At 39.0% G+C, this 26,192-nt stretch overlaps 1 protein-coding gene across 8 annotated transcripts in view; it reads right to left on the bottom strand.

Annotated features, from left to right (window-relative positions):
* Positions 1–26,192, bottom strand: part of HELZ (helicase with zinc finger) — a 150,038-nt gene that overhangs the window by 12,515 nt on the left and 111,331 nt on the right. For all 8 annotated transcript variants that reach the window (XM_027080418.1, XM_027080415.1, XM_027080421.1 and 5 more), the window contains 4 exons: positions 22,883–22,962; positions 18,384–18,936; positions 17,740–17,986; positions 16,434–16,950 (listed from right to left, as the gene is read on the bottom strand). In XM_027080418.1, the coding sequence (XP_026936219.1) occupies positions 16,434–16,950; positions 17,740–17,986; positions 18,384–18,936; positions 22,883–22,962 (1,397 nt within the window). The remainder of the gene's footprint in view (positions 1–16,433; positions 16,951–17,739; positions 17,987–18,383; positions 18,937–22,882; positions 22,963–26,192) is intronic.

Here is a 26,192-nt window from a genome sequence, read left to right as displayed (position 1 = left end):
ATCTGGATCTGCACTGAGTGCCTGCCACTCTGGATTCAGTCCGTGACCTGGGCAGAGGTCTATCCATCAGCTCAGTTCTCCATGTCTTTGGTATGCTAATTAGGATCTGATCCATGTATGTGTACATCAGACCTGGGCCCATGAATTCATAAACAATTCCAGAGTCACTTTCTTAAGCTCCTCCTCTCCATGAGCTCCCTGGTGATTTCTAGGTCCTTGGGAGCCCCCTTGATAGTCCTCTGACCAGAAACCACCCACTCCCACAACGTGCAGAGTCTAGGGCCAAGGGGCAGGAGGACAGACAGGAAAAGGCAACAAGGTCTGGCCCCACCCTCCTGGCACCACAGGCCCACCAAGCAGAGATGGCTCCCCTCCCTCAGAGTGCTGGCTCCCATAAGCTTTTGCTGTGATCAGGGCCATCACAGTGAAATTTTTGACTCCATATTGCAACTAACCTTTAAGAAACTACTAACTGCCAAGTTTTGGTGTAGTATCAAGGGAGAATATCTATAATTATCTGAAAAGGTCATTAAAATTTAAAATCCCTTTTCCAGGTACATATCTGCATGACAGAGTTTTCTTCATATACGTCAACCAAAATGACATATTGCAGAAGATTTGCAAAACTGAAAAACTGGCACTCTTTTCACTAAACGTTTTTGTTTTGGAAAATAGTTATTTTTGTTAACAAGGAATGAGTTTATTATTATAATTTTTAAATGAATTGATATTTATTTTAAATTATTAGTTTTAAACACTGATAGCTTATATTAAAAAAACTGTTGCTAGATATTTAAACATCACATAAATAAAAGTTTTTGAGATCCTTCTGACGTGTGCATAAGGCTATTCACTGAAGCACTATTTTTTTTTTTAATGGAATTGGTGGATCGCTTGGTAAACTCTGATTTTATTTTATTATTTTATTTATTTATTTTTATTTCATTTATTTATTTATTTTTGCTGTGTTGGGTCTTTGTTTCTGTGTGAGGGCTTTCTCTAGTTGTGGCAAGCGGGGGCCACTCTTCATAGTGGTGCATGGGCCTCTCACTATCGCGGCCTCTCTTGTTGTGGAGCACAGGCTCCAGACGAACAGGTTCAGTAATTGTGGCTCACGGGCCTAGTTGCTCCGTGGCATGTGGGATCCTCCCAGACCAGGGCTTGAACCCATGTCCCCTGCATTAGCAGGCAGATTCTCAACCACTGTGCCACCAGGGAAGCCCTGAAGCACTATTTTTTAATAGCAAAGGACTGGAAGCAATCCAAATGTCTGTCAATAGGAGACCAGTTCAATAAACCATGGTACAGCTACATAATGAAAGTACTATGCAGCTGTAAAAAGAACGAGGAAGCTTTCTAAATACTGCTATGGATGAGCTCTGACCTATCATTGATACACAACAACATGTATAACATGCTACCTTTTATCTACGAAAGGGTGGTACATGTACATACATAAGTATCTGCTTTTATTTTCAAAAAGAAATAATGAGAGGATTAATTTAAAAAAATAATTGTTTTCTATAGGGGGAAGGGATAAGGAAGGAGTAGAGTCAGGAATGGAAGTTTAACCTGTGAATATCACTTGTTTTATTATTTGGACTTTGGGACCATGTACTGATAAGTGCTTCCTAAAATCAAAATTAGATTTGAAAACTAAAACCAAATAGAAATAAACTCAAATGTTTATCGAATGAGTGCTATAACCACACACAGAAGAATTATTTCAGATACCTTTAAAATCCAGTTTTGTTTGTTTGTTTTTGTTTTTTTGCGGTACGTGGGCCTCCCACTGCTGCGGCCTCTCCCGCCACGGAGCACAGGCTCCGGACTTGCAGGCCCAGCGGCCACGGCCCACGGGCCCAACCGCTCTGCGGCATGCGGGATCCTCCCGGACCGGGGCACGAACCCGCGTCCCCCACATCGGCAGGCAGACTCCCAACCACTGTGCCACCAGGGAAGCCCCTAAAATCCAGTATTTTAACTAAATATATCTATGGGATATAGCCTTAGGACAAAATGAACCACACAGATGTCTTCAACTGCATTTATTGCTAATTTAACATCAGTACTGTTATTATGAAACTATTACACACACACCCTTATCTATCTATATCTTATCTATGTGTATGTATATACATATAAAGCAAATAACTAGCTGTTAGTCCTTTATTAGGAACAATGATCTCTAGTGTAAAGTGAAAAACACAAATATTAAAAACCCTATAATCCTTCATTGACTTGGAAGTATCAATATGAACTCATGATTTATTTTTCTCTCAAAAAACAAAGTACTTCCCGGCTCTGCCCAGTGAAAAAGCAGGGACAAGCAGTACCAGAGAGCACCTTCAGTACCAGACTACAGTCTCCATCAGGGCTGCCCTGAGAAACACCTGATTCCTGGTCAGGGGCGGAACATGTACGAGATGAGCTAGAGACATCTTGTCCTGCCTGAAAGCAAGGAAGCTACCAAAGGTCACTGTCAATATGTCAAAGAACACAGCCACCAATATGAAGGGGCTCCCACTGGCCAGAGACATAACAGTGTGTCACACTGCAGAATGGCTACAATGAACTGAAAACTCAAATATATAATGATACCTGATTCATGATGATATTCCAAAGGAAAAAACGGTGAGGGGAGCCTGAGTGGTCATCTCTGGGGCCTGCTAAGGCACCATTACTCTGAAAATTTAGGGCAAGAAAACAAAGGGCAAGAACTACTCATTTTTTCTATATAGACCAGATTTGAAGGAATGAAACCTTTAGTGAGGAGAAGTTCCCTTTCATAGAAGAAAAATAGATACAAAAGAAATTAAAAGAATTTTAAAATCGCCATTTTGCCATCTCTAATGAAACAACAGTTCTAAACAATAGTCATCAATAGCTGCCAAATCTGAAGGTCGCTGGGAACTTTTAAAATTGGTGGATCAGACTGCTATCATCTGATCACTGATAAACGTTAATCAACTTAACATCACTAAAGGTAGAAAAGCAGGTATTATGAGCATCTTCCCCTGTATGCATATGAACACACACCTTCACTTAAAATGATATACACAACCTGGTAATTTCTCACTAAAATGTCACAGATATCTTTTTATGTCATGAAAACTCATTTATTACACCATATTTAATAGCTGCACTTTATTTCTTCACTCATTTAAAGTTGGAAAATTCTAATGCCCGTAGGACCAGGTCTATAACCTAAATGTGTAATGTAAATCAGACCAGGTGTTGAACAATACGGAGTTATGCTGTGATGAACTAAAGAATACATGCCTGGCACTCAAACTAGTCAAATTTAATTTTCTAAAAAACCACTGAACAAGTTAAAAAAAAACAAATCTGGACAATCAGTCTGTACTCTCTGAGTTTTATCTCATTTCTAGGATATTTAATAATTTTTCACGACTTTACAAATTTACTCGTCTAAAATACCACTGAATTCCATCGCTTTACATCTTGTTCAACTATAAATTTTCATACAACATGAAGGTTATTGGTTCACTAACAAAATTGATTCTCTGGAGATGCTCACGTTTTTCTTTTAATCTAAAAATATGTTTTTGGCCTGGATTTGTGTGATCCAAGTAGAGGCAATGTAACCTTGACCTAAATTAAAATGTCAGGGACACGCAAAGACTCTGGGGCAGAAACCAGACCTTACTCACTTGTGTATTCCCGGCACCTAAACACCATGCCTAGAACCTAAAAGTCCTCAATAAGTATTCAACAAAAGGATTTAAACGTTTAATGTTGAACACATACCATATTTTCTATTTAATTTCCCCAAGCTTTGAAGAAGAAATTCCTGACTATAGAACACTCTTGGGCTCTACTTACTTCAATTTAGCTCCCAGTAAGGTTATGATCTTACATCTAAAGCAATGTGCTATAGTTTTGTCGACTTACCTAGGAAGAAAGAAACTAGGAGAGGAGTATCACTGTAAGATTAAAAACAGTATTAGCAAGCCAGGCAATGTGTGTTGGATAAACTGTAGTTTGCAACAGTAATGTCTATGGGTTCATGTCATGTAATCTACTGAAAAGGACTTGATAACTTCTGAAACTGTATTTTTTTTTTAAAGGCATGATCCCCAGTTAATGGTGGAGACTGGCCCAAGACTCCACTAAAATGATAATAAGCGAACATAAAGGATCTATAACAATCAAGACTGGATGACTGGCCATCAACATAGGACACATTTCTGGAACACATGGAAGACTGTCTGTGGAAGAAGGATGGAGTTAGAGCTACCAGTTGAGAGGAGAATCAGTCCACTCTGCAGGATTCCAGAGAGGCTCGGGCCTCAGAAACACAAGCTACAATGGAAAGTGAAGGGAGGACGAAGGGATAAAACGGGAGGGATTAACTGAAAGTCTGTACAGAGAACAAGTAGTCTCACCCTGCACTCCTCCGCAACAACCAGAAGATTCAAGCATTAAAAAGTCCCCAGGGAAAAGCCTGCCAGGCAGTGAGTCATTAAGGAAACGTGAAACTCCCAAACTGCGTTTCAGGGACACAGATAATCAAGGGTTACCAGACATTTAAAGGGAGTCTCCAGCGTAAAAGATGGTCACAGATAAACAGGAAAAAAGGAGGGCCCAGGAAAAAGAAGTAGCAATTACGTTTTAAAAATATTTTTTAAATGCTTTTTTAGTTCTTACTAAAAATCTAAGACAAAACAACAACAACAAACTCTCAATTGGTTTCCTCAGAAAAGGCACTGCATTTATAAAAACAAAAATAAAATGCTATGAAAAAGGAAAAACCTGAGAAGGAAGAACTCTTGGAAATTAAAGAATCTGAGGGCTCAAATGTAAAGTGTGATAGAAGGGTCTGTAGGTAAGATGAAGGAAATCTCAGACAGCAGGAAAAATACAAACATTAAAATGTGAGAGGAAGAAAGAATCTGAAGAATCCAGGAAGTCTAACATCTTATCAACAGAAGCTTCAGGAAGTGAGAAACAGAGAAAAAAAGATGGTAGGCAATTAGCAAAGAAATAATACAAGACAGTTTCAAAGAGCTGAAGGGTGTGAGTCCTTCAGTTGAGCAATTCTGTCCAAAAGACCCTTCCGTGGCATGGGAGATGCTGGGGACCTGCACTGTTCAGTAAAACGGCGCTGAGCCACACGTGGCTGCTGAGCAACTGAAATGTAGTTAGCAGAAACAAGAAAGAGGTGGTTCTATTTCACCGCATTTCACATCACATCAGATCCATCAGGAATCCCTGTAGATCTTAGCTACAAACAAACCTTGAATTTACTTCTCGCCATTACTACTGCTCCATCATAGTCCAAACCACCATCATCCCTCACCTAAATAATTATGCCACTCTCCACCATTTCTTTTGTATTATTTTAAAATAATTATTTTTAAAATAAAATGCATTATCTTAACAGAAGTTTGAAAATGTCAATGTCACATTAGGTTGATAAGATTCAATCATAATAGAAGCAAAAATTTATCTTAATTTTCAAAACCACAGTACATTTATCTCTGGGTTTTGTTTTGTTTTTCTTGAAAGAAAGGTACACTAAAATGAACGTGACTTTGTACCAAAGTGCATTAAAATCAATTTAGGTCTAAATAAAGATAAATACCATTTGAAAGCATTTCACAGGCAAGGGCACTTACACTCTGCAAACAGTATTTTCCCACCAAGCGATGTTCTTTTCCTACATCCAAACACAAGGTAATAGAGGAGATCCTAGAAGGAATGCAGTATTACATCTAAGAGAGAAATGTCAGGTTCACTGCTGTGACATTTTGAGCTACCTTGACTCATTCTGGCTCTTGTCAACTCTTCTTGAATGTGAAACAGTCAAGTTATCAATTATAGACCACAATCCCTCTTACGATGAAAATACGTCAGCTTGACATAAATAAAATAGTACACAGAAGTTTACCTTCAACTCATAGCTATGATAACTCTGAATAATTATAACTATGAAGAATCACAGTTATCATAATTAATTTCAAAAAAGAAGGTAATGCCAGAGAATTCTGTTTATAATTTTTAAAGAACATTGAGAAATAAATTCCTTATAGTTAATCTTCTGATATTTGAGATCTCCAAGTTAATTATCTGAGCTGTCAAACATTTAGTAGGTAGAACTGGATAGCTCTAAGAATACGGAATTCTAAAATGAACCATCTCCTTCTCTCTCCACCACCATCCCCCCCTTCTCCGCAAAGGAGAACTTCATATAATTGAAGATTTAATTGTTTGGTCTCAAGAACATGATTTGTCTCACCCCTGGCCTCACCCACCCACCTGCCACGTCTACTTCATGTAACTGCAATCACTTCCTGCTTTCTCGGAGTAAACCTTATTTGTGGCATAAGGATATGAACAACAGTGTGATGCTCCAGAAACAACGCGAGACCGGAGGTCAGGAGTCTCAGCTCTGCTGTGATTAGTAACTGCTTGAGCTCTAAGTCCTTCAACATCTCACTGCCTCAGTTTCTTTTTAAAAGGAGGAGTCAGAGTAAGTGATCTTCAAGGCCTTGACTAATCCCAAAGTTCTAAGTTTTACTTTAAAGCCTTCAAAAAATCAAAGTCTTTGTCAATGAGAATATATTTTAACTTTTTATTATTAAAAAGTCCAAACATCCATCACCGACCTTAACAGCCATCAACAATTTGATGTATTTGCTAAAATAATTAAAGTGTTATGACATATACAAGCCTATTTAAGTTATTTAAATTAAAAAAACTATAGAGAGCATGCTAACTGATTACAATAGAATGCATTATGGGCAATGAGTTTAAAATTTCAGATTTTCTCCCCACAGAGGGAAACTCCTATGAAGTACACTGAAAGAGAAGGGCCCGCAAACAAAAATTTGAGAAAAAGATCCCTTGCCTATAAAAATACATATATATTTCTGACAGAGAACGCCCTTTTATTTCTACCTCCACTTCAGTCCTGTGGGCCCTTAGGCTGTTCAATACATAAACTATACTTTTCACCTTTTATTTCTTTCTTCTTTTCTTATTTCCTGACCACTTTTTGTTTCCTGTTGCCTTTGCCCAGTTCTCAGTTTTTCTCCTGAAGAGAAGACTGCTCTTTCTACACACATCTCCTGCCGAGCAGACCGCTCCTTTACTTCTAGATGGCAACCCTATCAATGACTGGCATGCAGAATTTAATTTTAGAGTCCTCAGGTCTTAAATAATTTCATTATTTATTCCTTAAAGGCTTATTCTCCTCTGCCGGAGATCCTTAGTCCTGGGTTCAGTATGGACTCCATATATGTTTGTGTGTTTATAAACATTCTTCATGCTTAAACTGTGAATTTGTTATGTTGCTAAACATATGATCATTATTTTCTAAGTCCACTGCTAATATCTCCTTCTAAAAATCAAAGTGTAATGCTAAAGTTTCAAAAGCCATTTAAGAAGAAAAAGCTAAATGACTAAACTCATGTATGAATTTCTAGTTTTAAAGATTGTTGTCAGTTTAAGTAAAAATTCATAACCTGCTTACCACTGTTTTATAAGGTACACCTCTAATGTATAAGGTTAGCAAGCCATTCACATGTATATGTATAAATAAGTAACTGGGGGAAAGGTTAGCAACCTAATGAATTAGGGCTCTATTTATAATTATACTATCAAAGCTAATCACTAAGGAAGAGCTAAATGCTCTGGTGGAAATTCCAAGTCTCATTAACTATGGTGCCAGAACCTTTAATTAAAATAGAGCATCTCATTTAAATGATTAGCTTTGATAATTTAAGCATATTCATGCTTAAATTACAGGTCTGATTTATTAATTTGTTGATCACTGTCTCTGTTATATGCATTAGATGGTGTATTAGATACCACATAGTGACGATCTGAGAAGACACTTCTGAGAGGACAGCAATCCTACCTGGTCATGCAACATAAATCATGACCTATCATCATGCATCCACCTTTCAAGTCAGAACAGGCAGACTACGTTGATCAGCCAAGAATATAATCTTCAAGCTACATCTGTACCATAATACCTTGCTCCATAGAAGGAGACTTGGCGGGGAAGAGGGAGGATGATTAGACAACAGTATTGAAATCACTGAGTATTGAAGGACAAGTACTTCCTGAAAACCGTTTTGAAAACTAACCTCAAAACTAGCTGTTTGAAAGAAAAAAATGAAAATAAACAGATGGGTTAAAAAGTGTCTTTGTTCAAAAGCCAACACATAAGACAGAACTATTTCAAAGCAGATACCTCACAGAGGCCTACTCGTCATCTCTAAGACGGCATAAGTAAATGCTGATTTACAGGAAGCTGATCAGAATGAGCGACTTACAAGAATTCCGTTTTTGTTAGAAGGCCACTACAACAGTACCACCAGCGCAGCACAAAAATGTGCAGCTCCAAATGCTTATTTGGAGACTTTTACAATACGACACTTTTAAAAGGAACTTTCCATTTATTACTAGTGAGGACTTTTAATCAAACTATTATTTCATGGCAAAGTACCTCTTAAATGGCAAAAGCTTTGCTCTGCACCAGTGTTCTGCACTGCTGGCTCTATGTTAAACAAAAGTTTTTTAACGTGATAAAACTATCTCCACTTAAGAAGAATGAGGATTTCTCTCTCAAGATAAAATAACTGGAAAGTAAAATGGGGGGGGAAAAAGGTCCTGTTCATAAACAAAAAGCAAGGAAAACTCAACCTAAGAATAAATTTAACCAGAAATGAAAACACTAGTAAGAATTTTACAGAGGAACACTCAGAAAACAAAGAAAAAAGGAAGAGAAGGAGGGAAGAAGGAAAAAAAATTAAAATATAGAAGACTGTACAGTTCCTAAATGAGAGGTTTAAAATATTTGTAAAGACAAAATTTCCCCCAATTTAAGCTATCCATTTGATATAAGTGAAATTAAAACCTAAGAAAGGTTTTTGTTTCCGTTTCCGGGAGAGGAGTTCACATAGGTATTCTAAACTTCTAGTAGAAAAACCAGAGAATAACCTCTTCTCCCCGGCACTCCCCAAACCGAAACTGGAAGAAAAAAACAAAGTAATAAGGGAGACATCACACTATCAAATTAGAATACCAGAAAGTCTCAAAAATTAAAACAGTGTAATTCTGGTACAGAAACATATGGACAGATGAGGAGAAAAATAGAAAGTCCAGAAACAGATTGCAGTATATACTGAAGAACTGCATCTTACTCAGAGATTAGATTGTAAAGTTATCATGCAAAATGAAAAACCTTATTCAGATCAAAATTACCCTTGAAAAAATCCCAAATCATGCCAAAATTACTAGAAACTGAATGCTTGGAAGTTCAGAAGCCAAGAGGTAACTTCTATTGCTGCTCCTTGCATTTCACCTCCCCCTCCCCCTAACAGCAGTGAGTTGAAACACAAATGTGATACAGTGGTATTATGAAGAATTTAGTATTTGACAAGAAAACTACTATCTAGTGAGTATGCAATCATTTAATAAAGAGTATGAGAACAACTGGCTAAATATTTGGAGAAACTTAAATCATAACCTCAAGCTTACACTGAAATGTGAAATCAAATTGGAGCAATTTATCAATCTATTTCCAATCAGGAATGGTCTGTAACCTGGTCCAGGTAAGGAAGGCACCTCTGCTCTTTGTTCTCCTTATCTCATCACATCAGTAAAGAACCAGAAGTGGGAGAGGGTGCAGGCGCTACAACCAAACCACAGAGCCCTAGCTTCATGCAAGCAGCTGAGGGCCGGGGCTTTTGAGGTAGGTAAGGAAAATGCATGGATTGATGCCTGAAGCATCTAAATGAGAAGACTCTAAAAATTTTAAGTAGCAAAAAGTGCCATTGAGTAGGATCAAGATCACGTTCAGGGATCTTGGCCTGGTAGAAAGAAAGGTTTGATGGGGCGATATAACTGAGCACAGCAATTAGGGAAAAAAATTGTTTCACGTCTCCGACAAGTAATACCCCTCCATGACAGCCACATGTTCTCACCTGTGAATGCTATGAAGAGCTATCTGTTACTGTAGGTGAACAAAATTGGCTATCCCAAAATGTCTCTCTGGCTTGAGGATTAATTTAGGCTGATTGTTTTTAAGGCCCAAAAGACTCAGGAAGAACCTCTGACCTTCCCGCTAACTGCCTAAAAGAATGCAGATAGAGGACCTGTTCCAGGAAGGGAGCTGTCGCCAGAGATCACTATAGTGCGAACTAAGTGTCTAGACAGGGAGGAACCCAGAAAAGCCTGTTTGTTAAAATTCCTCTCTGGGTCCCACTGGCTGCACTGCCAGCAAACCACACACTTGACTTTCCATCTCCAAGCCAACTGCCTTCCTGCACTCTGAACTCCAACCACCACCCCACATCCTTTTGTCTTAGCTGAAGATGGTATTTAAGGTGAGGGCTTTGACCATTTTGGTGAGTTACTCAGTTTTCCTGGGTCTCTCCCATGTATAGATGATATTAAACTTTGTTTGATTTTCTCCTATTAAGCTGTCTCATGTCAATTTAATTCTCAGAGCAGCCAGAAGAACCTAGAAGGGTAGAGGAAATTTCTTCCTCCCCAACATTACAGGAGCTATCCTGGTATAGTGAAATGAGGAATAATTTCTCTAACTTCCACATTTTCCATGCTGACCAGGTATATCATTTGTCAAAAGAAAATCAAAATTATTATAAAAAAAGAGAAAACTAATGAAACACAACATGAAAAACCGTATCTGTTCAAGTTAACTGTTAAGCTAACATCTAGATGTTTTCATCCAACATAAGCTTCATCTACCAAGGTTTCTAGCAATGAAAGAATTAACAGTAGGTAGGGAAATAACACATTTTTCTGTATTGTTAATGTTAAGGAAATTATTTTAAAAGGTTGGAAATAAACAGCAAACATATAAACCATTCATTCTGTGAGATGATTCATGCAAAATCGTTTTATGTACAACATAACAGACAGAAGTTATCCTAATGTACTGAAAACGTCAAATCCTGTAAATGTGGTAAAAATAATATTTCCCTTGTCAAGGTATTTTCTTCAGTGTTGCAAGTCAGTCATCATTTGTGAATCTCATGCATCAAAACAAAGGTGACCAAATGTTTTTGCAAAAGTAATTGCACTCTAAGAACCCACTGACAATTGAAGGTACTTATTCATGTACTCACAGCTAAACAGTAATAACAAATGTTAAGAGCGCAAAGGTACAGAGAACTTAAATTCCAAAACTAAGAAACATTTAAATAGATCAACGATTAAAAGTACACTATTCAGTATCCAACATTATTTAGCAAAGTACAAAACTTTATAAAACCTTATAAAAACTGTGGCATGTTATTTCCCCCAAACATTATGAACTCATTCTACTGGTTAGATCAAAATAGCACAAGGGTTATCAGTAAAAATGGTGGAACGAGGAACTCCATAAAAGCAATGGAAAAACTGACAAAAACCGTCACAATCAACTTTCTTGGAATTTAGGAAACTAAAGCTTGCAGCAACCAGGGGAGCACTTAATCAAGAGAAACCAGAAAATTTCAGTAAGAAGAGCAAGATTTGCAGTATTTTCATTTCCCACAGGCCCATGCCCCTGCTTCTCCAGCTGAGTGGTAGCCTTGAAAATAAGACCCTGCGTTTCCAGCGCTACTATCAGAGCAGAAGGGGCCTCACTGTCCAAGAGCTGTCATTATTTGTTTTCACCTGTCTGGTACAAAACAACACTTGACTCTTATCTAACTCAGAACTCAACCAGTGCTGAAGGGGCCATACTGAAAATACTTACAAGGCCGATGTTTTAGTTGCTGCTGCCTGAAGCAATGGATAGCAGTTGGACCAAACAACAGACTAACAAAAAGCTTTGGAGGAAAGGCTGGGTTATAAGATACTTTAGGGAATAAAGACTTCGAATAGCTCCGACCTGTTCCTCCCTGGGAATCTAGAAGACCACACACATGCTGTGCACGTGCTCAGGAAAGGCCAGAAAAGTTCTCACCTCTGGCTGATCTGGAGGCTGGAGAAGCAGGAAGTTAAAGCTGAGGCAGAGGTGTAAACTGCCTGGCCGAGTACGGAAGGTGTGCGCAAACACACGTACACACAGACGCCTCTGCAAAAACTGGGCGATGTTTTTGGAACGGGGTGGTTGAGGAAACCTCTGGGCGACGGCTAGTTGGTCACTAAGCCCACGGAAGAAAAACTTCAGAGGCCACACACAGCAAATACTGACTTTAAAAAATTAGTTCAAAATTTAAAAATTAACTTTAAATTTGAAAAATTAGTTCAGAAAAATCACTAAACAAACAAATGACAACAAAATCAAAAGGCAAAAGGATGAGAAAAGACATTCCATGCAAATGGTAACCAAAAGAGAGCTGGGGTGGCTATACAAATATCAGAAAAAAACATACTTGAAGACAAAAATTGTTATGAGAGAGAAAGGATATCATATGATGATAAAAGGTAGACAAGGAGATTCAACAATTATAAACATACGTAAACCTGAGGACAGAACCCCAAAATACATGAAGCATAAACTGACAGAATTAAAAGGAGAACTACACAATTTAACAATAATATTTGGAGACTTCAACACCCTACTTTTGATAATGGATATAAAACCTAGACAGCAGACCCAAAGGAAAGAGAAAATTTGAACAATATAAACCAAATAGACCTAACATATCTATATAGAACATGCCACCCAACGAGAGCAAGATATACATTCTTCCCCAGTGTACTGGAAACATTCTCCAGGATAGGCCACACAACAAGTCTCAATAAATTTTAAAAGATTAGAATTATACAAAGTAAGTTCTCCAACCACATGGAGTGAAATTAGAAATCAATAACAGAAGGAAATTTGGAAAACTCACGCCGGAAATGCTTGTCTTCCTCTAATTTTGCCAAAAATGTACCCTAAACATTATACTAGAAGTTCTGGCCAGGCAATTAGGCAAGAAAAAGAAATAAAAGACATCTAGATTGGAAGGAAAGAACAAAACTATATTTGCAGATGACATTACCGTCTACATAAAAAATCCTAAGGTATTCACACAAAAAAAATCTATTAGAGCTAATAAAGAGTTCTGCAAGTTTGCAGATATACAATCAATTGCACTTCTAAACACTAGCAGTGAACAATCCAAAAAATGAAACTAAGAAAACAATTCCATGTACCATAGCACAAAAAATAATATGATACTTTGGAATAAATTTAACAAAGAAGTGTAAGACTTATAATTGGAAAACTACAAAATACTGTTGAAAGAAATTTTAAAAGACCTAAATAAGTGGAAAGGTACCATGTTCAGGAACCAGAAGACTTTATATTGTTAAGATGGCAATACTTCCCAAGTTAATCTACAAATTTAATGCAATCCCTTTTAAAATCCCAGCTAGATTTTTTTTGCAAAAACTGACAGACTAACCCTAAATTCCATATGGTAATTCAAGGGACCCAGAATAGCCAAAACAATCTTGAAACAGAAAAACCAAGTACCAAAGACTCATACTTCCAAATACAGAACTCACTACAAAGCTACAGTATACAAGCCAGCATGGTATTGCATGAGGACATATATAGATCAAGGGAGAGAATTTAGAGTCCAGAAATAAACCCATAGGTCTGTGGTCAGTTGATTTTTTGACAAGGCTGCCAAGACCATAAAATGGAGAAAGAATGGTCTTTTCAATAAATAGTGCAAAGAAAACTGAACAACCACATGCAAAATAATGAATTAGACACATACCTCATAAAATGTACAAAAATTAACTCAAAATGGATCAAAGAATTAAATGTAAGAACTAAAACTAGGAAAGGTAGATGTAAATCTTTGTGATCTTGGATTAGACAACAGTTTCTTAGACATGACACCAGAAGCAGAACGACCAAAGAGAAAACAGATAAATTGGACCTTACCTAAATTAAAAACTTTTGTGCATCAAAGGATACTCTCAAGAGGGGGAAAAGACAGTCCACAAAATGAGAGAAAATATTGCAAATTATATGTGGTAAGAATGAGCCAATCAATGATGAGCCAATCAATGAATACTGGAACAATTTGAACAAATTACCTCCAAAACCCTACAAATAAGATATAGAAGCTTCCCTATGAAACTTGACTTTTTAATCAGCATCTGTAGCAGAAAATTTGCAAAACATGAATAAATTATTTCTAAAGCCTTTAGAAATCACTAAGGAACTGACAAAATGAAGCTAATGTCAAAAAAATATTTTTCATATCTCAAAATTCAAAGTGTTTACCCTGCTTTAAGAAGACATCTGTGATTGATAATGACCACACGAGCTTTACACATTCTTACCTTTAATCACTGTAAGCTTAACAAGAACAGCTAGACAACATTTTTATAGTCCACACCGAATGTACCATTTTTGAAATTTTATAACCTAGAATTACTAAGATTTTTATATCAGTGAAGGTCCATAAAGATGCTCTTTAGCAATACCGAAGTATAATTCAGTTTACCCTGGATTGCTTAGTTTAGCAGAGTCAATTCTACGTTGAAGACTGCAAATTCTGATATTTGGGAATCAGTGTCATTGTGTATTAACTGCCCCAGTCTAAGAAAACACCAGGATGAACGACAGGAGAAAGAGCACAGCCCTTGCAACTGACCACTGGCTGAGAAAACCAACATCTATGGAAAACCTTAATGAACAAATTTGTAATTAACAAATATAATGTAAGTAAAAAGATGAGCCACTAAAAACCATTTCCCCAGATCAGACAGGATGAAGCTTCTTGAATGAATAGCCTCCTCAAGTCAGTCAGATGTTAAGTGTTCTAAAACAGCAATAAAAGGCTTCAGGTTGTAACAATGACCATTCTACAAAGCCTGAATTAGCGTAATAAAAGGGGAAAATTAAAATAAGTTCCAAGAACAGCCTCAGGTAAATCAATGAAATTAGAACACTCCCTCATCACACCATACACAAAAATATACTCAAAATGGTTTAAAGACCTAAATATAAGACATGGCACCAAACAACTCCTAGAAGAGAACACAGCCAAACATTTTTGAATATAAACCACAGCAGTATATTCTCAGACCAATCTCTCAAGGCGAAAGAAATAAAAGCAAAAATAAACAAGTGGGACCTAATCAAACTTAAAAGCTTTTGCACAGCAAAGGAAACCATCAACAAAACGAAAAGACAACCTAAGGAATGGAAAAAAAATATTTGCAAACAACCTGACCAACAAGGGGTTAATTTCCAAAATACACAAATGACTCATACAACTCAGTATCAAGAAAACAAACAACCCAATCAAAAAATGGGCAGAAGACCTAAACAGACACTTCTCTAAAGAAGACATACGGATGGCCAAAAAGCACACGAGAAGATGCTCAACATTGCTAATTATTAGAGAAATGCAAATCAAACCCACAGTGAGGTATCACCTCACACTGGTCAGATTGGCCATCATCAAAAAGTCTACAAATAATAAATATGCTGGAGAGGGTGTGGAGATACAGTTACCCTCCCACACTGTTTGTGGGCATGTTTAAGTTGGCGCAGCCACTGTGGAGAACAGTATGGAGGTTCTCTAAGAAACGAAAAATAGAGCTACCATAGGATTTAGCAATTTCACTCCTGGGCACATACCCAGAAAAGACAAACACTCTAATTTGAAAAGATACATGCACCCCAGCGTTCATAGCAGCACTGTTTACAATAGCCAAGACACGGAAACAACCTGTCAATCAACAGATGAATGGATAAAGAAGATGCAGTGTATATATATACACACACACACACATACATACATACACATACATACATGCACACACACACACATACACACACATCTATACACACAATGAAATATTTCTCAGACATAAAAAAGAATGAAATATTGCCATTTGTAGCAACATGGATGGACCTGGAGAATATCATACTAGGTGAAGTAAGTCAGACAGAGAAAGACAAGTATCCCGTGGTACCACTTACATGTGGAATCTACAAAATAATACAGATGAATCTATACACAAAACAGAAACAGACACATAGACATAGAAAATAAACTTATGGTTTACCAAAAGGGAAAGGGAGAGGGGGAAGGGATAAATTGGGAGTATGGGATTAACCGATACAGAATACTATAAATAAAACAGATAAGCAACAAAGATTTGCTGTATAACAGGGAATAGTATTCAATATCTCATAATAACCTACAATGGAAAATAACCTGAAAAAAAATATATATATATAACTGAATCACTTTGCTGTACACCTGAAACTAACACAATACTGTAAACCAACCAGACTTCAATAAAAAAATAAACAACTCTTTAAAATGAAGCTGAAAAATAAACAAGTTGCAAGAAAATATTATCTTTAGAAGACTATTAAATATAGTTAAGATCTGTCCACCGTCACCATCAAACCAACAAATATTGATCTTTTTCACAATCAACGATCCTGAAAGGAGAAGCGCAGAAGAAAGACATTTTACCTCTTCTAAGCTGGGGAGCGAAGAGGACGACACCGTGCGAGCCGACAGCGGGTGGAAGGGCTCTTGGCTGACAGCAGGCTGATGGCTCTGCATGTGCACAAAAGGGGTCTGCGGTGGCCTGGGCGGCAGTGGAGGTAGGCCATAGGGAAAACCCGGCCCCATCAGGCGATTCTGCTGTAAGTTGGCAAAAGTCCACGCTCCATCAGGTGCCAGGCATTTCAAGGGAGGAGGGGCGAGGTGTTCAGACGGCAACGAGAAAGGCGAATTGAACAGCTGCGGCGGCAGGCGCTGTGGAAATGCTGGGTTGCTGGCTACTTCGAGGTCTCTGCTGCTGTCACTGAAGTTGGAAAAGTGGGTGCTGTGGTCTGCGCTGGGCGGGGGCGAGGGGCCTGCTGCTGGGCTCCGGGTCTGAATTTGTCTGTATTGCAGAAGTCTCGATTGAGGTGGCGGCATCTCAGCTAGTTCCCGGGTTTCACTTTGATCACGATTAGACAGTTCTCTGATTAAGTCTTGAAACCTACATAAGGATGATGAAATATGAGGAGGAGAAAACAAAAGAAAAGCTTCATCACATTAAGGAGAGCTTAATCAACTACATGTGTAGTTTTTACAAACAACAGCATACTACTTAATCAGAACTAACGTTAATTCATCTCAAGAGCAGGAAGCATTAACACTCATAGGCGCTGAGCTGAAGACGCTAAATATGGCCAAGTATCTGATTTCTCTCTTTTCCCTTGGTGGTAAAAACAGCTGTCCTGGTCTTTACCATGCCTTTGGCAACTAACGGCTGTAAAAGGTCACCATAATGGTGGATCTTATTCAGAAGGGATTAGGAAACACTTCAATGCATTCACATGACACCATAAAAACAAGTTTAGAATGAGGACTGAACGCTCGAACATCTATACTTAAAAGACGGTAGAATTTCGTGCTACTAGAAAAAAACATATTGATGATAAATTTATAATTTTTAACTTTTAACCTCTAATTTAATCCTGTCCTCTTTGCATTATGACTGAGTATGAAAAAGCCACGCACAGTGATGGCACGTTTCTCTCAGAAGGGCTGCAAAGCAAGAGGCCACAGTAACTCACGAGCCACAGCGGGAGGTCCACGCCTAGACTTTCAGAAGAGTTACTTCTCAAAAGATGCTCTGTATTTTAGAGTCAATCGACAGAACTGTGGAGCAATGTACCTAGAAGGCCGGCATCCAATTTCTTTGGGACAATATTCCAGTCTGAGGCTAAAAGGACACCACTCAAGAAGGACAACAGTAGGGGCTCGTGTCAGTCTGCTGGGATACCTTGAGTCAGCTGTTTCTGCTTCATCTTCGGCACTGCTGGGGAGCTTCCAGTCTGCTCTCACTGGTGGCTGATGTAATCCAATGGGCGGCTGGGGAAGATGCTGGAGGTGAGGGTGAGGGTGAGGATGGTGATGGTGTGGGTAAGGAACACTGCCCTGGCTGAGATAGGCGTGATGCTCACTCCACTGCTGTAACCGCACCTGCTGCTGCCGTAATGCTTCCAGAGCCACACTCCCATGCACACGATCTGTAGAAACATTGGTGCGAAGTTTATGTTTTCAGCATTTAGGGTTTCAAGTTAATTCTTTCAAGCGTTTCTACAACCAGATATTCTCCAGAAAGAAATGGCTACAATTTGAGTTTTGGAAAAAGCATATGTTTTCTTAACTTGCCAGTAACTCAAGTTATGGTGATGATGATGATTCTTCCTTACCTACATTACGACATAACCTGACATCAGCTGGATGCTTAGTATTATATAGCATTTGGAACTAGATTCTGATTACCACGCTAACTGATTGATTCTTTTGCTGGCGTTATTTGAAGAAATGAACCAATCCTGACTCAAGAAATATTGTACAGCAATGTCATCTGAGTAAATCATCTCTGAATTTGTCACATCCAGCAGCGATCAGAGAACTCACCTAAAGCCTCTCCTACAGGCAGTCCTGGGGGGTTCTCATCAGTGAAGTTATTCAGATGTGAAGGAAGAATGGGGCCGGGCTGCGCAATGGCTCGCAGAGGACTGTGGCCCCCCTGCAGCATGGGAGGGGGCTGCTGCTCAGGAAGTGCAGCCTCTGCAGGAGGGGACTGTGGTCGATGAGAAACCGGAGTATTAAAAAAAGCACTGTTGGGGCCTGCCTGACAGGCAGCAGAGAGCTGAGGCGGCGGCTGGCCCAGCGGATTCTGCTGCGGGACTCCCTGATTCGGGGGGGGCGGCATTTGATTTGGTTGTTCAGGCAGATTATTCTGCTGCTGATGTGACAAGGCGTGCTGCTGTGGAATTGCAAACGGCGGTCTTGGCAGCTGGGGAAGTGGATGAAAATGGCGACTGGGGACTGCATACTGCGCATGGGGAGCAGGAACAGGGAGATTTATGTGTCTTGGGTTGAGATTGTCTTTGCGATGAAATTTGGGATAAACAACACCAGGACGTGATTCAGGACTTCTGTTCTGTGGATTTGATTCCAAATCCATCTAAAAAAAAGAAGAAGGATTTTTTAGCTGAGGAAGATCTAAGTCCTGTGGTTCACCACCTTTTCCCACCCCTAGCACATCTAAAAGATATGATCCATTCTTATCTGTAATAGCAGGAGCGCTGGGGGCCCAATAAATCACTTTCTGACAATCAAACGAGGGAATATTCTTTAAATTAGGAACGATGAAACAGAAAAAAACCCACATATTAAATGTGAGTCACAAGGAAAGATACTACTATTTTATTAGCATATCCACTTTAATTCCTTTAAAAACATTATTTTTATTTTCACACTTTCTTCCTTGGAAAGATAACCATTTACTTCCTTCTGATATAAATCATTAAAATGTGTTCTTTCCTTCTGATTTTATTGTTTTTATACATCTCTTCCTCAAACGTATCTATATTAATATAAAAAAAGTCTCAGTCTAAATAACTTTGAAGTGAACAACAAAAAAAGTACTATATCACCTTTGCATTAAAAGCTTGGCTGTCAATTTTTGCCATTATTCCTTCAACAAACACTTACTGAGGGCCTACCAAGGACACTGTGCCTGGGGCTGGAGATAAAAAAACAGTCTCAGTCTGTACCCCCAGGAGTGCAGAGCGGGGGTTGGCAAACTACGACCCCCAGGCCACTTCCAGTCCACCGGATTTCTGTGCATAAAGTGTTACTGGAACACAGCCACAGTTGTGCAAGTTGACACACTGTCTACGGCTGCTTCCTCACTACAATGGCAGAGGTGAGCGGCTGCAACAGAAACCACACGGCCCACAAGGCCTGAAAATTTAGTATCGGGCCTTTCACAGAACAAGTCTGCTAAGCTCTAAGCTCTGGCTTAGAGTCCAGTAGAGGATACCAACGTGTAAACATAACATTAGAGGTGTTGTAAGAGGACGTGAGATGACATCCTGGAGCCTGAGAAAATTAAAGGTGACTTCATGGAGATAATGATAATCTTGCATAAAAAGCTGGAGTTTTTTAATCTAGTATGAGGGAAGTACATACTAGATAAAGGTAACAGCTTACACACCGAAGCAGATTTGAGACGAGAAGCTCTGTGCACACGGAGCTACAACGGGACTTACATGCGAATCTTCCCCTTCTTGAAATCAGATGAAACTGCAGAAGCCCAATTACACGAGACCCTGAATGAGTCAATACTGAGAATAAACATGTTCTTAATCCTGTAAACTGTGGCAAGCTACCAAAGGTTTTTAAGCTAGGGAGTGCTGTCATCCTTCTGAAACACAAGTCTGATCTTAAGTGACATGAAGCTGACCACTCTCAAGAAGACAGAACAAGCAGTTTGTTCCTGCACTGAAGCTGGGGTAACCCAGCAACCAAGCTATTGCCACAGATGGCTGTGATGTGCCAGTCATGCCCCAAGAGCATCCTCATGTCTAGCTCAAATGGACCAAGGTTAAATCTGGCCAATAAGACCCTGAAGACTACTGGGTATGTATAAATTATCTCAGAAATGAAATGAGATGGATGGTAACTCTGCCCCAGTCTTCCCAGGCAGCTGCAATGCCTGCTCTTCAACTGTCTCAGAACCTGATTAAGGCTCTTTATCAACAAACATTTTCCCCTATAAATCTTCATCTTTTTAATGACTGAAGCGACATTTCAGCTGAGATACACCTTTCTCCAGAAGATACTGTTGACAGGCACACGCTGATTGCATGAGGGTGACCATGATTAGATGTCAAGGTTGTGTCTGTGGATAAGATGATGTTTCAATTGCCTTCTTCACTTCTGACTTTGAGCTGGACAAGAAGCTGGGCCAGTGTCGCAGAAATTTAGATCAAGACTGTGCTCCTCTACGATACTACAACAGGCTAAGCAGGGGAGATGACTGTAAATTCTGAAGGAGTCTGACTCTAATATTATCAGAATTAGATTCTCCTCTATTGCTTTCCTCTTAATCCTGAGTCAAGGAGAGCTAGGACATTTTCCCCCTAGGCCCCAGGACGAAGCATCAGGGTGGAAAAGAAAATGAAACATGTCTATCAGGTTGCCTAGTCCCCTAACAGGGAAAGACCACAACAGAAAATTTTAAAGAAGGACGTGAGAGACGTTTGGCTGTCTTGGCTTCAGCTGCTCTGACAGCACCTAAGACTCTCCCGGTTGGGTCTGTCCTAACCCTAACCCTGGCCCTCTGACTACCGGTGCTGCTGTTGTACCGCCCCCCACGCCCTCTGCTTTCTCTCTGCACCCGTTCCCAAACACACAGGACGCCTACTCTCACTGCTGCTTCCCTCTTACTCTATCAGCAAGCTCCCCTGGCTGCCTAATTGGCACTGCAGCTCCTCCAGTGGGTACTGAGCCCTTCCAGTTGTATAAACTGTGAGTCAGGGCTGCTTATGAGGCATAAGTACCTGAATACAGAGAACAGTTGCTTAAAGCCAGCCTGAGGTTGCAGATACAGATTTGGAAGTCACCATCAGGGAGCAAGTAATGGAAATTGTGGAATTGGACTAGTTTATGGTAAGAAAGCACAGAATGCAGAGAGAGCTATATGCGACCATGACAGAACCCTGGGAAACCCCAACTTAAGGCCTAGGGACAGATGGGAAGGGGTGGACAGGAAATTATAAAAGAGACAGAAGATCATGTAGAAAGAGTTGTGATAAGTAGAAATGTGTGTCAAAGAAACCAAAAGAAACAAGATGGTCAAGAAGAAAGAGGTAGAAAATAGTGCCAAATACCAAAGAAAAGTCAAGTAAGGCTACAACTGAAGCATGTTCATAAGATTTGGTCACTTTGAGTTTTGTTTTGTTTTGTTTTTTTTCCTTTGGCTGCACCACTTGCAGGATCTTAGTTCCCTAACCAGGGATCGAACCCAGGCCCATGGCAGGGAAAGTGCGGAGTCCTAACCACTGGACCGCCGGGGAAGTCCCTGGTCACTTTGAGCTCAACAGTTTCAGTGAAATGTTAAGGCCTAATACTAGTCTGTGTTGGTTAAGGGACAAATAAGAGATGAGGGGAAAAAGGAGAAATTAGGCAGTAGCTATATAAAGGAAATAAAGGCCAAATAAAGTGTCTTTTATAAAAACAGTCTATCAATCAATTTACTTACAGGCTGAGGAGGAAGAACAAGTAGCTGGAAAGAATCTGAAGATAAATGAAGAGAAGGGACAAGTTCTGTGAGGTGACCAGAAGAGGAGAGATAAGTCTTAATGGAAACTCTTCCTCTGAGATCGGTGATATAGAAGGATGTTCAAGGACACAGGAAAAGTGTGAGGACTAAAGTTCTGAGTTAAGAGCGTGAAATCCTGATGAATTTCACTCTAAGGCAAGGTCATCCCCTGATCGTAAGAATAACAGGTAGAAGGTAAGCAGGCATCAGAAGAGCTGCTGAGAAAACTGGGCAAAGGGAGCCAGGCACGTACAAAAGAAATGGGGAGGCACCCCACAGGTTCCCTGAGATCAGAAAGCATGAGTTTCCAGTGGCACTAGTTCAACCAATGATTTGATTTTCCCTCACTGGTTCACGAGCACAGAAGCAGAAAAAGCAGATGAACAAACAGGTTAAGAGTTAAGGATGCACACAGCAGGTGTGACGAGAGGACAAGGTGAGGGACTTGAGGAAGTTAAGTCTGCCTTTCACGCTATAACAGCTCTTCCCAATCTGAGATAATTGTTAGTAACACATCTATAGCTGTGTCTTCATTTATTACTTTATCATTGGAAGTCTCTGAATTCAAGTCTATTGCTAAATAACGCAATTTGAAAAAAGTATTCTGATAAATAAAATAGTGTAGACGAAGAAAAGGTGGAGGGAGAGAGTGCAACATGACCCACCAGATCCTCATGAAACAACACACATAAAAGATATACATAAAAAGGTAGATAATTTTCTTTAAAAGACCAGGATTCCAAGATGATCGATCAAACTAACTCCATCAGAACAATGCATTCCCTAAAGGTAAGCCACATACCTGCTTTGATTCTGTAGGCTTTTTCTCTGGTGTCCGAATCTTATTAATTTCAGGTCCAGGATTATTTGTATCACTTTTACCTAAGAAAATATTTCAAAATTCTTATAAATTGTCTTCAGTAGATGTTACAAAATGCCAATGACTATCCAATATTAGACAAAGAAGCAGAATATTTTAAACATTTTTCAACAATTATTAATTATTACTGCTTGGGTTTTGTTCTTAAATCTTCAGAGCTGCAATTTCTCTGCAAGAAAGAAAATTTATAAATGAAGCAAATCTCTCTGACAAGGCAAAAACTTAATAAGGGAATAAGCTTAAAATATCAACTAACTCCAAAGATAACTGCCCATTCTCCAGGAATTTACAGCCTCATTTTCTTAAACTAGACGTAGAAAAGGCCTATTTACAAAGGTTTACTACTTTGGCCATTTACGAATGCAAAAATCCAAATAATGCGTCAATGTAATTTAGTAAAGGAATCTAAACTAAATAAAGATATTCTGAAAAGAATGCAGTTATACTTTTAAAAGTAATAGGTATCAAACTAAATATAAGTGGATGACAAACATTAAAGGAAGCAATATTAAGGTTAAAAAAATCACAATTATAATAGACAATGCTAGTTCCCGCATGTGAAAGGCTTTTAATCTATAAGAACTAACTACTGGATATTTTAAATCCCTTGAAAGAATCCTTAATTTGGGTTCTTCCTTGAAAACATTCTTTTAAGAATGCCACTGGAACCTTGTGCCAGAATAGCCTTACTACTCAACTTTAAGAAATGAAAACTACAATGTCTGAGATGAAAAATACACTGGATGCAATTAGCAGATGTTTAGACACTGCAGAAGAAAAACTTGGTGAACTTGAAGGCATAGCAATAGAAACAATGCGAGGTGAAACACAAAAAGAAAAAAGAATTTTTTAAAAGATGAAAAGAGCATCTGTGAACTGTGGGGTAACTTTAAGAAGCATAATAAATGGGTAGTTGGAATTCCTGAAGAGAAAAAGAGGTGAGGCAGAAACAATTTCTGAATAAAGGTCAAAAATTACCAAATTGATGAAAACTGTAAACCCACAGATACAAGAAGCTCAACAAACCACAAACACAAGAATCATGAAGAAAACTACACCAAGGAATATCATTTCATCATAAACAAACTACTAAAACCAGTATAAAAATAAGTTCTTAAAAGCAGTCAGAGAAAAAAAAGACATGTTATATGCAGAAAAGCGAAGATAAGGATGACATCAGATTTCTCACTAAAAATAATGTAAGCAAGAAAACAGTAGAGTAACATCATTAAAATACTGAAAGATAAAAACTATCAACCAAGACTCTATACGCTGTAAATAAAAACATTTTCAGACATACAAATGCTGAAAGAATTCACTGCCAGCAGACCTGAACTACAAAGAATGTTAAAAGAAGTCCTTCAGGCAGAAGAAAAATTACTGAAATAGAAACATGAATATACAGAAAGAAATCAAGATTACCAGAAGTACTAACTACATGGATAGATATAAAAGATTATTTTTCTTATTATTTAAAACTCTTCAAAAAGATACTTGCCTCTTTAAATGAAAATAACAATGGTTGAGGCTTATAACATAAGAAAAGTAAAATAAATGCATGATAACAACAGATAAAGACCAGAAGAGGAAAACCTGAAATACTCTGAGGTTCCTTTTCTGTACCTGAGTGGTAAAACATAAACGGGAAAGTAAACAGTGTTAAGTTAAAGAACTCTCAGAACGGGAGAAACTATTTACAAAGGAAGCAACCAACAAAGGATTAATCTCCAAAATATACAAGCATCTCAGTATCAAAAAAACAAACAACTCAATCCAAAAATGGGCAGAAGACCTAAACAGACATTTCTCCAAAAAAGACACACAGATTGCTAACAAACACATGAAAGGACGCTCAACATCACTAATCATTAGAGAAATGCAAATCAAAACTACAATGAGGTATCACCTCACACTGGTCAGAATGGCCATCAGCAAAAAAATCTACAACAATAAATGCTGGAGAGGGTGTGGAGAAACATACACTGTTGATGGGAATGTAAATTGATACAGCCACTATGGAGAACAGTATGGAGGTTCCTTAAAGAACTAAAATAGAATTACCATAGGACCCAGCAATCCACTACTGGGCATATACCCTGAGAAAACCATAATTCAAAAAGAGTCATGTACCACAATGTTCATTGCAGCACTAATTACAATAGCCAGGACATGGAAGCAACCTAAGTGTCCAACGACAGATGAATGGATAAAGATGTGGCACATATATACAATGGAGTATTACTCAGCCATAGAAGGAAACGAAACTGAGTTATTTGTACTGAGGTGGATGGACCTAGAGTGTGTCATACAGAGTGAAGTAAGTCAGAAAGAGAAAAACAAATACCGTATGCTAACACAAATATATGGAATCTAAAAAAAAAAAAGAAAAAAAAAAGGTTCTGATGAACCTAGGGGTAGGACAGGAATAAAGATGCAGGCATAGAGAATGGACTTGAGGACACGGGGAGGGGGAAGGGTAAGCTGGGATGAAGTGAGAGAGTGGCATGGACATATATACACTACCAAATGTAAAACAGATGGCTACTGGGAAGCAGCCGCATAGCACAGGGAGATCAGCTCGGTGCTTTGTAACCACCTAGAGGGGTGGGATAGGGAGGGTGGGAGGGAGATACAAGAGGGAGGGGATACGGGGATATATGTATATGTATAGCTGATTCACTTTGTCATACAGCAGAAACTAACACACCATTGTAAAGCAATTATACTCCGATAAAGATGTTTAAAAAAAAAAAGATACCCCACATCCAAAGACAAAGGAGACGCCGCAATGAGACAGTTGGAGGGGTGCAATCACAATAAAATCAAATCCCATGACCACTGGGTGGGTGACTCACAAACTGGAGAACATTTACACCACAGAAGTCCACCCACTGGAGTGAAGGTTCTGAGCCCCACGTCAGGCTTCCCAAACTGGGGGTCCGGCAATGGGAGGAGGAATTCCTAGAGAATCAGGCTTTGAAGCCTAGTGGGATTTGACTGCAAGACTTCGACAGGACTAGGGGAAAGAGAGACTCCACACTTGGAGGGCACACACAAAGCAGTATGTGCATCAGGACCCAGAGGAAGGAGCAGTGACCCCATAGGAGACTGAACCAGACCTACCTGTTAGTGTTGGAGGGTCTCCTGCAGAGGCAGGGGGTGGCTATGGCTCACCGTGGGGACAAGGACACTGGCAGCAGAAGTTCTGGGAAGTACTCCTTGGCATGAGCCC

Source organism: Aethalodelphis obliquidens, unplaced genomic scaffold (genome assembly GCF_003676395.1).
Source record: "Aethalodelphis obliquidens isolate GAN/ISIS:26980383/991018 unplaced genomic scaffold, ASM367639v1 scaffold44, whole genome shotgun sequence".
Lineage (NCBI taxonomy): Eukaryota > Metazoa > Chordata > Mammalia > Artiodactyla > Delphinidae > Aethalodelphis > Aethalodelphis obliquidens.
The sequence above is the reverse complement of the archived record's forward strand: the minus strand, read 5'-3'. Positions and strand labels throughout refer to the sequence as shown.